At 47.1% G+C, this 17,822-nt stretch overlaps 1 protein-coding gene across 3 annotated transcripts in view; it reads right to left on the bottom strand.

Moving 5' to 3' along the window:
- PARP12 (poly(ADP-ribose) polymerase family member 12) overlaps positions 1–17,538 on the bottom strand; it is a 48,624-nt gene extending 31,086 nt beyond the window's left edge. For 2 of the 3 annotated variants that reach the window (XM_027101743.1, XM_027101745.1), the window contains exons 1-5: positions 17,175–17,538; positions 13,140–13,275; positions 10,095–10,395; positions 7,661–7,759; positions 2,183–2,306 (exon numbers count right to left, since the gene is read on the bottom strand). In XM_027101743.1, coding sequence (XP_026957544.1) covers positions 2,183–2,306; positions 7,661–7,759; positions 10,095–10,395; positions 13,140–13,275; positions 17,175–17,503 — 989 coding nt within the window. In that variant the 5' untranslated portion in view covers positions 17,504–17,538. The remainder of the gene's footprint in view (positions 1–2,182; positions 2,307–7,660; positions 7,760–10,094; positions 10,396–13,139; positions 13,276–17,174) is intronic. The other variant, XM_027101742.1, reaches the window with a different exon arrangement.
- Between the last annotated feature and the right edge of the window lie 284 nt (positions 17,539–17,822).

Below are 17,822 nucleotides of genomic sequence, written 5' to 3'. Positions count from 1 at the left end.
TAGAGTTTAAGACTTTTTTTTTTTTTGCTGTTCTTTCGTCCGTAAGAACATATCTTTCTAAAGATGTAGAGCCGAATTACAACATATTAAACAAATCACTTGGAATATCTCTTCTCTATGCGGTTTATCCTTTATCCCATATATATTTAGGTTCATTTGTCTCATTTTGATTTTTGTTTTGGTTTTTTTTTTTTTTTTTTTTTTTTTTTTGAATACTTTTTTTTTTTTACTTTTTTTATCCTAACATTTTATTTTTTTAATGGCTTACTTCTTTCTTTAAAATTTTTTATTTTATATTGGAGTATAGTTGATTAGCAACGTTGTCTTAGTTTCAGGTGTACAGCAAAGTGATTCAATTATACATATACATGTATCTATTCTTTTTCAAATTCTTTTCCCCTTTAGGTTATTACAGAATATTGAGCAGAGTTCCCTGTGCGATACGATAGGTCCTTGTTGGTAATCTATCTTAAATAAAACAGTGTATACATGTCAATCCCAAACTCTAAATGTTTTAAATATATTTTTAAAAAGTGGTCTTTGGAAAAACTGGTAATTCATCTGCATAAGAATGAAACTGGACCTACACTTCACCACACGCAAGGAGAGGTTAATACAGTTCTTAAAATGTTAAAAATTTTTAAAGAAAATTCAGGACAAATATTTTATGGTCTCAGGATAAGGAAGGATTTCTTACGACACAAAAGGTATAAAACCTCCAAAAAAAAAAAGAAAAGAAAAAAAGTATAAAACTATAAAGGAAAGAATGGATAAATACTTCTCTTCATTAACAGATATCATAAGCTGACAGGAGTTCATTTATTTTCAACACACATTTAATACTCAGAAACTTGAAGAGTTCCAAAACTAACTAATGAAGAACACAACCTTCCCCCTCAACGAAACAAACTACAAGCACAGACATTTCACAGCAGAAGAAGCATAAATGGCCACTGAACATGTGAAGAGACACTTTCCCTCACCAGGACTCAGGGATATGAAAATGGAGACCTTATTTTACACCGAAGACTAGAAAAGCGCAGATGTCAGACTACACCAAATGTGCAGTACAATCACTGTGGAAAAGAATCTGGCATCCCCTGGCAGAACTGAGGAGGGACCAGCCTACCTCCCAGCAGGCGCACCCCTGAACACCTACCCCAAGGAAGCCTGCACACACATGGCCCGGGAGGAGCGTCAAGAACAGAGCCCTGAGAGAAGCCTCCAGGCAACAGTCCAGAGTAGATCCATTCAGATGAGGTTCAAGGACAGGAGAGACTATCTGTGCTGACAGACGTTGGAACAGCAGTGGTTTACAGGGTGGGCACTGACTGGAAGGGGGTAGGAGGGGACCTTCTGGGTGATGAAAATGATCTACAGCTGGATCAGAGCGTTGGCTACTGCAAGCGTACATACCTTCCTCAAAACTCACTGAACTATATACTTAATATCTGTGCATGTCACCGAGTATAAATTTTAACTTAAAAAGCCTCAAAAAAAAGGGAAGAGAAAGAAAGGGGGGACGTAGGTAAGAGCTGGTTATGTGAGCCACTTAATCTTCTGAAGGGGGATAATTTGTTTCACATGCTTTACCAGTAGCAATTTGCATATAATTGCACCCTAAGCACAAATTTATTTTATCCACTCAAAAAACGGGCTCAAATTCTCTTCTTGGCAACACATTTTAGCAAGTTTAATCCAAGATTTGAAAATAAGGCTACCCAGGACTTCCCCATTTACTCTCAACTGACTAAGTGAAAATACTAGGACATACTTATGAAAATAAAAAAGGTTGAACAATAAACAGTAGTTCAGCTGTATGACTTTACAGGCAAAGGCTGTAAATTTCACAAATGATTGCCTCTTCCTTTTCTGGACTAATCAATGAGGATATATTTACATGATCAATCCCAGCATCAAATAATTCAGAACTTACTTGGTACCCACCCCTTCTCTCCCCATAGCTCCTCCGTGAAAAAAGAGGAAGATGGGGCAACAAGGGCACCAGCCACCAGCAGGACCATCAACTCCCAATTTCGTGCAGGGAGCTTCCCGCCTCCTTACTCTGTGTGTGTGCGTCTGTGTATGAAGCCCATCAAAACTAAACCCTTCTGTGTCTAAACTTCCCGTACCACACACAAAAGCCCAGGCACAAAGCAGACACAAGTGACATATTTCATACCCATTTCTTGCAGGATTGCAATAGGCCTCTTCAATAAGGTACATTTTGTTCAGATCCTTCCACGAGCCTCCATCTAAGACTTGCCACCGATATGGCAAATGGAAGTGAACTCTACTGCACCTCTCTGAAATAAAGATATAAAGAAGTGAGCACACTGGCAATACACAGCCTGGCCCAGTCCCACGGTTCTCAAAGGGTATGGGGCTGCCTGCTGACCTGGGAACATTCTGGAAATCTGTGAGGGAGCCTTTTTTAATGCAGTCATACCTGAGCATTTAGATACCAAACACTATGCATTTTAGGATATACACTTTCCTTTTATGTCTCCCTTGTTAATAGGACATTAAACACATTAAACTGATTTTTTAAAAACTGTGTGTTGGTGGGTTACATTATGTATGAATTTCATGTCATGAGAGTAAAGAAGCTGATCATGAGATAGACGGTCGAAGGCTCCATGTCTGCAGGGGCAGTCTGTCGGTGCATTACTGATATACACGTGACACTTGGATGGGGCGTGATCACACCAGAAACGGGAGCAGGTTCGTCTCTACCAGAACCATCCCAACCCCAGCAGGTCCTACAGCAGGTGGGTCAGCAGTGTGGTTTCAGCCCACCTTGATCTTTCTGGCGGCTAAGTTACTCACCCCTCCTCAACACACCCCACCCCCCAAAGGCATTGTACACACAGCCCGGGTCTACGGTTTCCATCCAACTACTCCCCCATGCCTTCCGTGTGCTCCCAGGGCCTGTACCTCCTAGCACTTCCTGCCCACCTTGCCTTGGCTCATGCCAGCCGCTCACCTGGAATGCTGCCCACACCCTCCCTCTACCTTTCAACAGACTGTGAGGTTCTGGTACATCCTGACGGAGGAATGTTGTGAGAGGAAAGAGAGACACGAAAGAAGAGCAATGGGAATCTTCACACTGACACCTGCAGGATTTATACTATTAGATAGAAAGATACATAGGTGTGGAATGCCTCTATTTGGGTAAAATAACAGAAAAAACAAGATTAGCCAGACTTGGACTAAATACACATATATGCACACATTATTCCTTGCTGTGTGTGGGGGGGTGGGGGCGATGGGAGGACTGGGTGGCACAGCACAAAGTTATGAGGAGAGATTTGTTTTGAATTTTGAACCGCAAAAATATATAGTCCAAAAAATTAAACATCTAGTTAAGTGAAAAAAGATACAAAAGAGCGTTCATAGAGTGCACCTGTGTAAAGAGAAAGACTAAACATACACACTTGTGCTTGTATAAAATCCTGATGGAAAAATATTCAAGGAACTAGTAATAATGACTGTTTCTGAAGGGAATCTGGGTGCTGGGGAAAAGGGTTGTGATGAAGACATTTCTTACTGTCTTTTGTACATTTTTAATTCATCTTTCAAAATAGTAACAGTAAAGCATGGCTAACTTGACATCTGAAAAAAATTAAAATTTTCTAACATCGTACGCAGTCTTTCAGGCAAGTCTTAATGCCACTTCTTTCCCAGAGACCCTGCCAGGGAGCAATGGGGTGGCAGGGACCGGGGAGGAAGTGGGGAGACGGCCTGGGCTTGTCAAAGACCAGGCCTGGGGCCAGGCCGACAGGGCTTAGAGAACAGGAGGAGGGACCCCAACCAAGGAAATCTCTGCCAAGTTCAACCAGGCTGGAAACAGCCCCACTGGGGAGTCAGGATGTCCTGACCTGTCCAGAGTTAGGGCAGGGATGGCTCACACCAGGCCAAACGGAGCCCTCTTAGACTCCTGACCAGGGGTGTGGACAATAAAGTGATAACCAGGGGCTCGACCTGAAGATAAGGCCACAGCTGTGGTCCAGAGGTCACGACCAAATAAGATTTCCTGTTTCCTCCTAAGGGGCACTAAGGGAAATGATGAGGAATGAGTGTTCAGTCGCTCATCTATACAGCCCAGCACAGGTGAGTCCTGGACAACCTGAAGAAAGGCTCTCCCCTTAAGAAGGCACCTGTCAGGGTAAGAGCACCACCCACCCCTCTCCAGGCTGACACTTCCTTGGGAAGGACATAGGGGCCAGGGGAAGGCACTGTGAGGCCTGAGGCTTCTAGCTCTTAATCCAACCTGAGCATGGAGCCCATGCTGCTCACAAGCTGGCAGGTGCCCTGAGGAGGAGGATGCCACGCAGGCCACTGCAGCCATGAAGATGGCAAGAGCGGAGTCCTAGCTCAGCGCTGGGGGTGTAAAGCCCCTTCTCTGCTACAACTTTCCTGGTCCTTCTGTCCCGTCTCTCAGTTTCCCTCCCTTCTTCCAATGTTCCCCACCTCACTGTTGCATTCCCAAGTCTAGGTTTTCTAGAAGGTTAGTCACAGAAACCAAATCAAATTGGCAAAGTACCCACATCCACATCCCCTTTCTCCCTACTTCCCTTAAAATGACAGATCACAGAGAAGAAGAAATCCAAAAGCACTGGAAAACAGAAGTACCATCAAAAGACCAGAATTACTAAAGAATTCCTAAAAATATGAAGCAGTAAGAACCAAACCAACAAAGAGAGAAAAATACATGCAGAATATGCAGAAGAGAGCCACCCCAGAAGTAGGAAGGAGCTGGGGGCTTCACAAACTCAGAGTCAGATGTAACAAGGAGCAAGAAAGACACCTGGACAAGAGCACTGAGAGGAATCAGGACCCAGTGGAGCAAGTGCCCCATCAGCGCCTTGCTTGTGCCCAGCAACCTTGTTCTTTGTCCCATGGAACACGTGGGTGTGGATATAGGGGCTGGAGAGAGAAGCATGCGAGAAAGCCATCAAAGCCCCTGCCCTGACCTTCGAACATACGCTAGCAGCCCCCGCAACCAAGCAAGACTTACCGCCTCTTCCCCATTAAGCCTGGAATCAGAATCGGCCTCCACCAGTAGGCACAGGGATTTGAGTACCAACATGGGCACACAACCAAGAGCCACCCAACACACGAGAAAAAATAACACAGACAGGCAGCTAACTCACACAGAAGAATCAAGCCCTAAGGAAATAATTTTTGGAGAAAACAGATCAAGAGAAACAACCAGACCTAAACATAAAAGCTAAGCCTATAAACTTCTGGGGAAAAAAAAAAAAACATAGGAGAGACATTTTCCTGGGCCTGGAAGAGACAAAGATTTTTAGGGCACAAAAAACACAAACCATTAAAAAATATATTAAAATGGACATCAACATAAAACATATTCTTCCAAAGATACTGTAAAAAAAAAAATGAACATGAAAGACACAGACTAGGAGAATATATTTTCAATACCTATATCTGACAAAGACATGAATAAAGAATATTCAAAACTACTAGAAGTCAATAATGAGAGATCAAACAACCCAATAAAAAAATGGGCCAAACAGTCACAAAAGACCACACGTTGTATGATTCCATTTATATGAAATATCCAGGCAAACCCAGAGACATAATGTAAATGCCAGGAGTTGGGGGGAGGAAAGAATGGGTAGTGACTGCTAATGGTTATGGATTTCTTTGGAGGTGATGAAAATGTTCTAATACCGACTGTGATGATGGTTGCACAACTCTGACTATATTAAAAACTATTAAATGGGTGAATTGTATACTATATGAAATATACTTAATATCTTAACAAAACTGTTATCTGCCTGTAAAATAGGCAAAAGATTTAAACAGATACTTCACAGAAGACATACAAATGGCCAACAGGCACATGAAAATAAATGTTAAATATCATTACTCATCAGGGAAATGCAAATGAAAGCCACAATGAGATATTACTCATTTGCTAGGATGGCTAAAATTTATAGGACTGACAATACCAAGTGTTGACAAGGATGTAGAGCAACCAAAACACTCACACACTGCTGGTGGGAAGGTGAAATATATCCACTTTGGAAGACAGTCTGGCTGTATCTTATAATGTTAAACACACATTTATCATATGATCAGACATTCCACTTTTAGGTCTTTACCCAAGAGAGGAAGACATACATCCACATGAAAACTTGTACATGAATACTGATAGAGGCTTTATTTATAAAAGCCCAAAACTGGAAACCCAAATGTTCATCAACATATAAATGGATAAACAACTTGTAGTTAATCCATGCAACAGGAGAATACATGCTGTATGATTACATTTATATAAAATTCTGGAAAACACACATCTACTCTACATCAACAGAAAGTAGATCAGGATTGCCTTGGGTCGGGAAACTGGGAGGTGAGGATCGACTGTATAGGGGCATAAGGGGAATTTTTGGAATGAGAGAACTGTTCCGTATCTAGATTATAGTGATAGTTACAGGGGCAAACATACTTACCAAAACTCAAAGGGTATACTTAAAATGGGTGCATTTTATTGCATGTAAATTATAACTAATAACGTTGATTTTTAAGGCTATATATATATATATATATATATATATACACATATATATATATACACATATATATATACACACACACACACACATATATATATGTATATATACAGCACATATTCCTTGACCTAGTATTCCATTTCCAGGAATCCATCTATGGAAATACACATGTGTACTCAGATGCTCAAGGGAAAAAAAATCACTCTAATCAAATACTACAAAGTTGTTTTTAAAATCCCGGTAGACATACACATACACACTAATGTAGAAAAAAATCTCAAGGACACACCATTAAGTAAAAGAAGCAGATTAAATAATGTGCATGTTCCCATCTGTTGAAAAATATGTGAAACAAATATGACCACACGTCACGTGTTTACCTTCAGAGAAGGCTGAAGGAAGACTTCAGACTTTACTCTGTATCATTTCACTCTTTTACAAAGTGAAAGTATTCATGAATTGCTTGGGTAGTTTTTAAAGACTGAAAACAAAACAGGAAGTTTTGGCGTTTGTTTTTTTTTTTAAGCAGAGTCACCAAATTTGAGAAGGAATCTTTCTTCAATCAAAGCCCAGGACAGCAGCAAGAACAAAGGTTTAGTGAAAATACAGTCTCACACCCACACCCACACAAAAAACAAGATTTGCTACTTCTGATAAAAGAGAGAATGTGGAGAGAAACCCCAAACTTAAATAAATACTCATCCCCCAAGAGTGAACACAGGTGTCTCCTCCTGAGGGAGGGCATTCCTAGGTTCTAAGGTATCTCTGAGACTACAACCTCCCTCCATAAGGGACACTGGACTGGGCATCCAAGTGCCTTTGCAGGTCTCTGACCTCACGCTACGTTGACCAAGGGGCAACACTTGACACTCATTTGCTGCATGAACCAAACAGTCATGCTCCCCATCTACAGTTTGATCTTTAGAAACTCAAGTAATTCCTACCACCCTCAACTCCTCAACAAAATCACTGAAGTGCCACCAGCTCACAATTAAGATGGCCTGACCCTCTCTGGACGGCGGGGAGAGGACCTCGAGGGGTGGTGTCAGAGCAGAGCTCTGGGAACCAGAAGCAGTTATCCCGCCCACAAGTGGATGAAGGGGTTTCCCCTGACTCACCTTGAAAGGTACAACGTTTCCAGATATGGAACAAGCAAATCTGATCACTCTCCTCTTGGTTGGCAGTGTTTGGGGACACAGAACCTGCATCTCTTCTTTCTACAAAGAAACACTGCAAAGATGTATCACCGATGCTTCTGACACGGAGTTGGGGTAGTTCAAGGTACAAAGGAGAGAAAAAAGGATTCATTCATCTCTCTGCACGAGGCAAAAGTGGGCAAGGCAACCTCACAAAATCTTATAAAGTTCTGGATGAAAGGACCCTCAGGCATAAGGTGGGCCCTCTGCTTTTTAGGGAGGAATCAGGGAGCCCAAGGTCACAGGGCTGCTTGCCAAATCCAGGATGTCATTGTTGGGGGCTGGGGGTGAGTCTTTTCTCAACTCTGGCTGTGCACCCAATTCACTAGGAGACCTGTTTAAAAATAGAAGTGCCCGGCTCTACCTCAGATTGACTCAATCAGAAGCCTTCAACAGTGGAACCTGGGACACTTTTTTAATAGGGGGGAACCACTAACCAACACATTTTCCTTCTGTATCTACTGACGTGATGAGCCCAGAGAGCAAGTGAAGGCTGCATTTTATAAACTAGATTTGATTGCAAAAGCAAATACTTGTCAATGAACTATTAGAATCGGGTGCCAATACCAAGAAAAAAATAACAATAAACAGAAAGCCCACAATTCAAAATGAAACCTAATTTAGGTTAATTATAAAAATTGTAGGGACTTCCCTGGTGGCGCAGTGGTTAAGAATCCGCCTGCCAATGCGGGGCACACGGGCTGGAGCCCTGGTCCAGGAAGAGCCCACATGCTGCGGAGCAACTAAGCCCGTGCGCCACAACTCCTGAGCCTGCACTCTAGGGCCTATGCGCCACAACTACTGAGCCCGCGAGCCACAACTACTGAAGCCCGTGTGCCTAGAGCCCATGCTCCACAACAGAAGAAGCCACCGTAATGAGCTCACACACAGCAGTGAAGACCTAACGCAGCCAAAAATAAATAAAAATAAATAATTTTTTTCAAATATTGTAATATAACAAGAGCGTGCAAGTGCTCTCAAAGTTTACCTTTACTAGAAGTGCTTCAATGAGCCATTACCTAATAATTACACTTCGGTGGGCCCCAACTGCCACCATATAAGCATATAAAACTCATTAGCAAACCCTCCTTATTTTGTTATTCATCTTCCCTGTTGTTTTATAGGCCCCTCAGACAGCCACAGGCTGCACCTTAAAACCCACACCTGTGGAGCCTTAGAGCTGGCCTCCCTCTCCCCCCAGGCGCAGGTATCCTCCCCTCCCTTTCTAACAAGGCCATAATCCAATTGACACTTTTAACAAACTATTTAAAGCAAAACCTGTTTGCTTCTAGGCTTCTTACTGTTGAAAGAAACTAACCAAAAATAATTGAAGAAAATGTAAAGAAAAAACATATGACAAGGACAACTTTCAAATATAAAAATCAGGTAAGATTAGAGTGATAAGTTTGTTTGCTGGTCATCCTGGCACTGGTATTTTAGAAAGTGTTCTATTAAAAATCCTAGATTATCACTACAGCTAACAAGTGGGGGGGAGCCACGGCTCACAGTCACTAAGGTATAAACAAGGCCCAGGACAGTGGCCAGCACATGGCCAGGACTCAAATTTGTTGAATGAGAAAATGGATCATCAGAATGGCCAGCCTACAGCAGATACTGTGAAAATCCAAAGGACACCAAGGCATCACAGCCTCCCTGAGGGACCATGGTATTCACGTCCCATCCAACAGGTACTCAAGAAATGCTTATTAAATAAACAATCTCTGTTCAAAATCCCATTTGCCTGTCACTAAGCTTGATATTTCTCAAAAAAATTTTTTTAAAAAGTGTCCTGACAGATTCATCCATTCAACAAATGTCTCAGTGCCTACTGTGGTCGGCACTGTCTAGAGATGAGCGGTGAACAAAGTCAGTCTGCAGTGACGAAAAAGATCCATTCATGTCAAGAAGAAAGCTGAAATTAAAATATGCTTCATTCAAAAATAAGTAAGTAAATAAAATACGCTTCATTCACTCATTAAAAAAATATATATATATAAACAGAATGCAACGCAAAGGATGGCCCCAGAGTTGTACAGCACGGCATTAACTCTGGGGTCCCTCACTGGAAAACAAGCTCTCCAGGGGGGCAGAGGGAAGACTGGATAGGGAGAAGCAGCATCTCCCATCTCTGTGCAGATGAGGCCCAGAGAGAATTCACCCACCCTCGACACCAGTCGGCATTTGTTTAGAATGTCTTGCTCGTTCACAGCTCTGACTTCAACTCATCTTCACAGTCCCCACTGGCCAGGAGGGGATGGCCAACTGCATTTTACTAGAAGCAGCACAGACTTGCCCAAAGTTACACATGCCATTTAGCAGTCAGCTGGCATCCAGGAGCCCCAGCCCAGAGCCTTACCAGAAGTCCCCTGTGACACATAGGGAGAAGGCGGCACTCTGATGGAGGGAGAGCTCTTATTCTTGATGTCATGAGCATTTCTGTAAATGGAAGGCAGCCTGCTCACCAGCTCTGACCTCATGCCCAACTTCTCCAGTTTTTCCAGGTTCTCAGAATTAGAGAAATCATGGGATCTCTTACAGCCAGTGCCAAACTTGCATTCACCCTGTGAAAAATACTGGCAGATGTGGAGTTTCACACATTGCTTTTTAAAGGAACAAGAGCCATAGGGTCCATGTCCTTTGTTGTAATGAAGGCAGATCTGTTAACAGAGAAGGAAAAAAGACAGCAGCTTAGAAAGGCCTCACACAACACCACCTCCTTACTGAACCTACTACTACTTCCTACTAGAGGAAGAGGTTCCTCCAGAGACCTAGCCAAGGCTGCGATCCCATCGCGACACTGGTCGCACAGCTCTGAGAACACCCCTCACTCTAGATGGACGCCGCTAGCACATGCCCTTGGTAAATGGGACCCGGGGAGGACAGCGGACTGCTCAGAACAAGCCCCTCCGCCGGGAAAATCCAAAGTACATCCAGCTGATCAGAGCTGCTCCCTTCACATGAAACAACATTTTAATGTAACTCACACAGCAAACCTTACACTACTAACAAACCTTACACGCTACCTACCCGCTGCCCCCACTGATTCACCAACTCTCTCTAACCCAGGGCCCAGTTTCTCCCAACACTTTTTTTCTCCAATTCTAGGTCAAAGAGGCTCTGAGGGTTTAAAGTATCTTCAAGAAAGCCAAATACAGCCCTTTCATTTCCCAAGTGCAAAATGAGACTCAGAGAAGCTAACAGGCTTGCCCTGGGTCACACAGCTGTCTAACACACCTGGCACATACAGTACCTGCTGGACTGGGTTTTTGGTAAGGTGGGGCTTGAACTTGGATCAACTGTTCCTTTTCCTCTACATTCCACGTTCTTGGAGATGGGAACTAAACCAGAGACCACCAAGGGCCCACTCACTCAACTCACAGGCATTACACTGAACAGAGGGCTACAGAACCCAGGCCCAGATCAGCAGGGGGTCCCTTCTGGAAATGGAAGCCCCGAGGGAAAAGATCAGAGGGAGCTGGGCCCTAACCTTGATCCTGCCACTTACAAGCTGTCTGACCTTGGGCAGGCCACTCACCAGCTCTGAGATTCCGTTTTTTAATCCACCAAATGGGAATAATGCCACCTACATTGCTGGGCTATTGTGAGAATTAAATAAGAAATATACCAAGTGACTAATACAATGCCTGGAACACAGTGGGTGCTCAACTCATGGTGACGGCCCCCAAATGGTCAACTGATAAGGGGGCTAGCCTGAGAGTAGCGGACCTGGCAGGAGAGCTGCCCTGGATCCGAGCTTTTGGTCACAGCCCCCATGTGTTGGCAACTGTGTCCTGAAGCACCCCACACACCCCAGGAGACAGAGGCTGCGCATTCCAGGCCGGTCACCTGCTGATTCAGTTCTCATACCACTAACAAGGTGATCACTCCAAAAAGTTAATGCCTACCCTCCCAACACAACCTCGCCCCAACTCCTGCCTGTGACACAGGAGGCTGTATGGCTAAGCCTCCACCTTCGCATTTCTCTCTCCCCTCCCCCTAAATCCAGGTCGTGCCGACTTACACACTGTGCCCTGACCAGGTAGGCCCCCGTTCTCTGCCTCCCTCTTCCCACACCTTCATCCTTCACTCACCCTCCAGCACCCAGAGCAGACACCATCTACTCCAGGGCACCTTCCCCGGTGCCCAAACTGTGCCCCCGAGACCAGAGCACTGACTCCTGCTAAAGCACCTACAACAGCACCTTGCTATCATCCGCTACTGTCCCACCCAGTAGCTGTGCCCCCCGGAAGAGCAGAAAGGGTCTTTCACCTCCTTACCACCAGTGCCTCGTCTGTAATGGATTGTCAACAAAGATTAGGTGAATTAAATCTATACTAGTTTTCAAAAGGCAAAGGAAAACACTTAATACCTGTTATGTGCCAGTCGTTTGCTATGTAGCATCCTTCTCAAATGGGAGGTTCCAACTGAGTAATAAGGAAGCACTGTCATTAAAATATACCCATCTAATCCCTGTTGCCTCATCCAAGAAGCAGTGCCAGAGCATCCCACGGAACCTGTGCTGGCCACAGAACGACCACTCAGATCTGCCACAGAGCACAGGCAACTCTCGGCCCAGCTGCTGCCCTTTGCAGCCGCCCTCTTTACACAGAGGGAGTTCCCAAGGGCTGCTCTCAGCCAATGACTGGGCAGGTTGTTCTGGGGAGACACAGGATGCCAACCAACAGGGACTTTAGCTCAGAACTTTTCGCTGGCTGGGTAGAAGCTTCCTGAGAACTGCACTGCAGTCAGGGTCTCTTCCTACCGGGTCCCTTTCCTTCCCCTTCTCCTGCCACAGATGTCAGAGCACCAACGCCATCTGAAGCCTTCCCCACCTTCTTCTGCTCCCTCCCCAATAAATCTCTCACACTTCCAATCCCACCTTGGTGTCTGCTTCTCTTAGGACTCAAGCTAGTCCATGACCATTGCAGTGAGCTTCAAAACAAGTGGGTGGTTACTGTCTGAAATGCAGTATGAGAATTCACATCAACCCAAGTTAGAAAACTTCCCCACAGACCTCCGGGGTCTGGTGGTACCTGCATTTTTCTAAGGCCTGCTAGACAGGGACGGGCCAGCTGGAATCTCTCACTCCCTCCGCTCTGTGTAACAACTGGCTGCAGCCACTGGCCAAATGGGCTCCCCCAACCTCACAGAAGCCCTGCAAAGGAGGTACCAGCCCAACTGACATAGAGGGAAAGGAGGCTTCAAGAGGGAGCAAGGTTGGCACAAGATCTCAGGGCTAAAAATCAGCAGAGCCAGGAGCTCAGTCCAGGTCTCCCTCCAGGCAGACCCCAGCGATCACAGTGCGGCCCTTGGCCTCTCTTCCGCCATGTCTTCCTGTCTCCCCACCTACTGGTCCCTCCCTCATCACTTACACTCAGGCCCACCCTCTCCTGGCACTCACCTCCGGCAAGAGCAAGGGGTCGTTCTGTAACAAGAGCACGGAGAGCTCACTGAAGCTGAGGTGGTCCACGCCCTGAGTTTTCAGCACGCGCATGTTGTGTTCGGACGTCAAGTTGTGACCGTTCCTACAGTCCTTCCTGCAAAGAAGCAGGGCTAGGGTCACAGTTGAAACGTCTCCCCAAAACCCTTATGTTGAAGTCCTAACTCCCAGTACCTCAGAAGTGACTGTATTTGGAGTCTTTCAAAAAGGTGATTAAGTTAAAATGAGTTCACTGGGGGGCCTAATCCAATCTGACCGGCGTCCTTATAAGAAAAGGGGATCAGGACACAAAAGGAAGACCATGTAAAGACACAGGGAGAAGGCGGCATCTGCAAGCCAAGGTTGGTGTCGGGAGACACCAACCTGCTGACACCTTGAACTCTGACTTCTTAGCCTTGAAAACTGTGAGAAAATAAGTTTCTGTTGTTTAAGCCACCCAGTCTGTGGTACCTTGTTAAGGCAACCCAAGCAAACTAATACAGCTGGTAAAATCAATCTTTAAGAAAAATTTTCAGGAATAGTTCCTGACATTATTTAGAGGCACCAGAGAAAACCAGCATGTCTATGCCATGAAAAATCATAGTGCTTATTTACAAAGGAAGAGATGGTGCCTTGCAAGCACCTCTCAGCAGGTTTTTGATGAGAATGATGGAGCCATTCCCCCAGAGTCACAGCGTGCCAGTCTCTGGGCACTTACTGGCATTTAACATTGGCTAAATAAATGAGTGTGGATACAGGCGTGTACACACACACACACCACTGCTGAGGCCCAGCCCTTTTTTCTGCTCCCCTCCTGCATTCTTTTGATCAACAAGCCCCTCTTGAACACTCTCTGTGAGCCAGGCACTGGCACCACGCCCCAATGATCCAAAGATAAGCCTTCAAATGATCACCTGAGTCAACAGGACCCAGAAGAGTCAGGTAAATAGCATTTGCTTGACTCAAGACACTGCCATACCTATGATAAGCATCTCAAAAGAAAATTGAACCCCTGGATCTACTCCCCCAAACCTGCGCCTCCCATGGGCTCCCCCATCTTAGTAAAGGGCAACTTCCCTCTTCCACTGCACAGGCTGAAAACCTTGGAGTCATCCAACTCCTCTCCTTCTCTCTAGTGGAGACACAGACATTGAGATGACTCTAAAATGCTGTGGGAAATGCAAGGTCAGCTATGCGCAGGATGCATCAGCGCAGAGAGGGGGCACCTGAGCCCGACAGAAGTGGGGGAAGCAATCAAGGGATGGTGCCTGGAAGGTATAAAACCTGAGCCAAATACTTAGGGTTGAGGAACCAGGCACGGAGAGCAGGGAAGAACATTCTAGGCAGAGGGGCTTGGTAATTACGATGATGATGATGGCTACTAAAACTCATTGGGCATCTCCCACAAACCAAGGTTTGCCTAAATGTTTGGTTTCATTTTGCCTAAATGGGTTTGCCTAAATGTTTAGGGTTTGCCTAAATGTTTCGTGAGTTAACTCGTACTGTCCTCAACAAGCCTATAAGGTGGGTAATACTATCCCATTTTGCAGATGAGGGAACTGAGGCTCAGATAAAAACTAATTTGCCCAAGATCACTCAGCGGGCAAGGAGCAGAGCCAGGGTAGAGACAAGGCAGGCTTGCCTTGGAGCTGGGCTCTGAACCACTGTGCTCACTGCCCCCTAAGCACAAGATGGAATTGGGGACCTGGGACCCTCCCCAACTGTCGCCAATGAACAAAAGCAGCAGTGATGATCTACTTCTGAGACAGCTGACCCTGTGGTTGAGGAAGACAAGTAATTTCGCAGGGAAAGTATAGAATGTGCAGCTGACCACACCCACTCTCCCTTATGCAACCCAGAAACAGCCAGAAAAGGAAGGTTCAACAAACTGTCCTGTGTAAACCACAAGGAAGAGGGAAAAAAGAAGAAAACTCCGGATCAACCAGGCCAGTAAATACCAGATTTCCAAGACAAATAAAATCTGGAAATTTCCAGATTTTATTTATTCCAGATAAATAAATAAAAAATAATAAATAAAAAAAAATAAATAAAAATTTCCAGATTTTATTTATTTATTCCAAATAAAATTTCCAAGACAAATAAAATCCCAAATTTTGGGAATTAGCCTAATAGGGCTGCCATCTTTATTTTACCCACTACGGACATTAATAAGGCCCACCAGTGGTCCCCGTCATTAGGTCCCTCCATCCACCATTTATTGTGTCTGCCTTCCTCTCCAGGTGTGCCCTCCTTCCGCCCGCCCGGAGGTGCTGCCTCTCCACCAGCTCCCCCTGCGGGCCCGACTGCCCCAGGGCTCCCTCCACTCTCAGCCTCCACCCGGATCAAACCCACTCCTGGTGCTGCAGCCATGGCATACACTGCCCAGCAAGTCCCAAAACTAGCATCTCAGGGCCCTGGTGATCCTCCCAAGCTTCAGACCTGGATAGCTACCCCCTGGGCACACTTTGAAACAAAACCCTCTCCTGCTCTCTGTCAACAGTAAGAAAGGGAAGTCAGCTCTGTGTCAACACTAATAAAAAAAAATGAGTCATCGCCTCTTGGATCCTGTCACCACCCTCTCACCAACTCTCCCAAATTCCTCACACACACGTCCCTTCCTCTTCACGGTGCTTCCCAGGGATCACATCTCCCAGCTCCCCCTGCACCCAGGCAGAGTCATGAGACATCCTGTGGTGCAGGTGCCATGGACAGAAAGATAGCTACCATTCCAGACCCGGCCCATAAAAACCTCCCACCAGCTCTCTACTTTCCATCTCCTCCACCTGCTCCTCGGAACCTGATACCCAGATGGCCTTAGGAGCCATGGGGTGAGGAGGGCAGAGTCTAGGTCCGCCAGCCTGGGTCCCTAAATGACTGCGTACATCAAGGTCCCTACCCCATGCTGACTATTAAACCTTACCCTTAGACCTGATGTGAGCAACAAATAATGTCCACCATGTTACGGCAGAAAAAAGAAAAGAAACTAATTCTTCTAAATAACGGGGCTAGCTTCCAAACAGGTCTGCATCACATCCTCCTCTAAATAAGCACCGCGCCACTAAGATCTCTTCCTCAAACGCACACCTGATGGCTACCCGCCTGCCATTTGACGGGCCCCATCACCTTCAGGGTGAGGTCCAAATTCTTTAGCATTAACCTCATTAATCCACTCCACAAATCTCACTGAGCACCTGCCAGGCGCAGAGCACAGAGCTGAGGGCCGGAAAAGGCCAGCCAGGGCCAAGACAGAGGGGCCTCTGCTCTCCGAGTTTTCAGTTCTACTGAAGGAATGCGCGGCCATGACGGGTGCTATGAGAAAAGTAAACGGAACAATGTGATGGAGAGGAAGAAAAGTGATGCCTGAGTCCTGAACGATACAGCAGGCAAACCAGGAAAGGCGGTCCAGGAGAGCAGAGGTCACGAGATAGACTGGGAGTGTTCCAGGACCAGAAGGGCATCAACGGAGGGGACCAGGATGGAGGGACGGCAGGGACCAGTTCCCTGAGGGGCGACGGTAAGGAGCTTGCATTTTATTCTAAATGCAGCAGAAGCCACTGCCGGCTTGTAAGCAAGGTTTCACAAGAGTCCGTCGGCTGCTGGGCACAGATCCCGCCTCCGCGTGGGGCCTCACGGCCAGCTCTGGGGCCCGGGGCGCTCTGGAGCTCCGAGCAGAAGTCAGCCGCAGCCCCTTCCCTTCTGGAGCTCCCTCCCTCTTCCCTCGGCCAACGCCCTCCAGCCCCACCCCGGTACTGCCCCTCCCAGGGAGTCCCACCCCCTGCTGGGCTCTAAGTCGCTCTCCGAGACCGCAGGGACCCAGAGGACACCGCTCGACGCGGAGTCCGGCGCACAGTTCCGGGTATTCAGTAAATGCTCGATAAATGTTCGCTGACGGGAATTCCGGGGAGAGGCCAGGGAACAGCCACCTCACTGTCGCCCCCGAATTTACGAAGGGCCACGACCGGGCTGGGAGCGAAGAGGCCGTCTCCCCTCGTCGGGCTCCGGGGCGCGGCGCCTTACCTGTCCCTCAGGATCTTGCACTTGCCGTAGAACACGAACCTGCAGAGATGCAGCTGAGCGCAGAGCCCCACGCAGCTCGGCTTCGAGCCCTGGTACGCGCCGCACACGCGCAGCGGCGATACGGCCAGCACCAGACGCTCGACGGCCGCCGCGCCGTCCCCGGCCGCCCGCCGCGCCACCGCCAAGCGCCCGCGCTCCCGCAACAGCCGTTCCAGCACGTCCCCGCCGACGCTCGCCCGCAAGCGGCGCCGCAGCTCCTCCAGCTCCAAGGCGCCCCCGGCCGCGCACAGCGCCTGGGTCACCTCACGGAGGACGGCGTCGGGAGCCATGGCCGTCGAGCCTGGGACTGGAGGGGCGTGGGCGGTTCCCGCGAGGTGGAGACGCCGGCCGGAAATGAAACCGAAAGCTCCTCAGGGCCTGGGGGGAAACAGAAGCCGGCGTCGCCACGCCCCCGGCCCACAGCTGAGCTGGGCTCGTCGCCTTCCGGCCCCAGCACCCCCAGCGGCTCTAGGCCTCACGCCCTCCCCGTCGGAAGTCCGCAGCCGCTTCTTTGGCGTCCCGGGGATTCGTCGCCGGGTCCCTCAAAGTGGTGAAAGAATAAGAGTCACCACAGCCTTGGGGGCCGCGCTCGGCGTTCTCGAAGCGCCT

The sequence above is a fragment of the Aethalodelphis obliquidens genome, unplaced genomic scaffold (assembly GCF_003676395.1).
Source record: "Aethalodelphis obliquidens isolate GAN/ISIS:26980383/991018 unplaced genomic scaffold, ASM367639v1 scaffold5, whole genome shotgun sequence".
In the NCBI taxonomy this organism is placed as follows: domain Eukaryota; kingdom Metazoa; phylum Chordata; class Mammalia; order Artiodactyla; family Delphinidae; genus Aethalodelphis; species Aethalodelphis obliquidens.
Note: the sequence above shows the minus strand (reverse complement) of the source record. Positions and strands in the feature narration are given on the sequence as shown.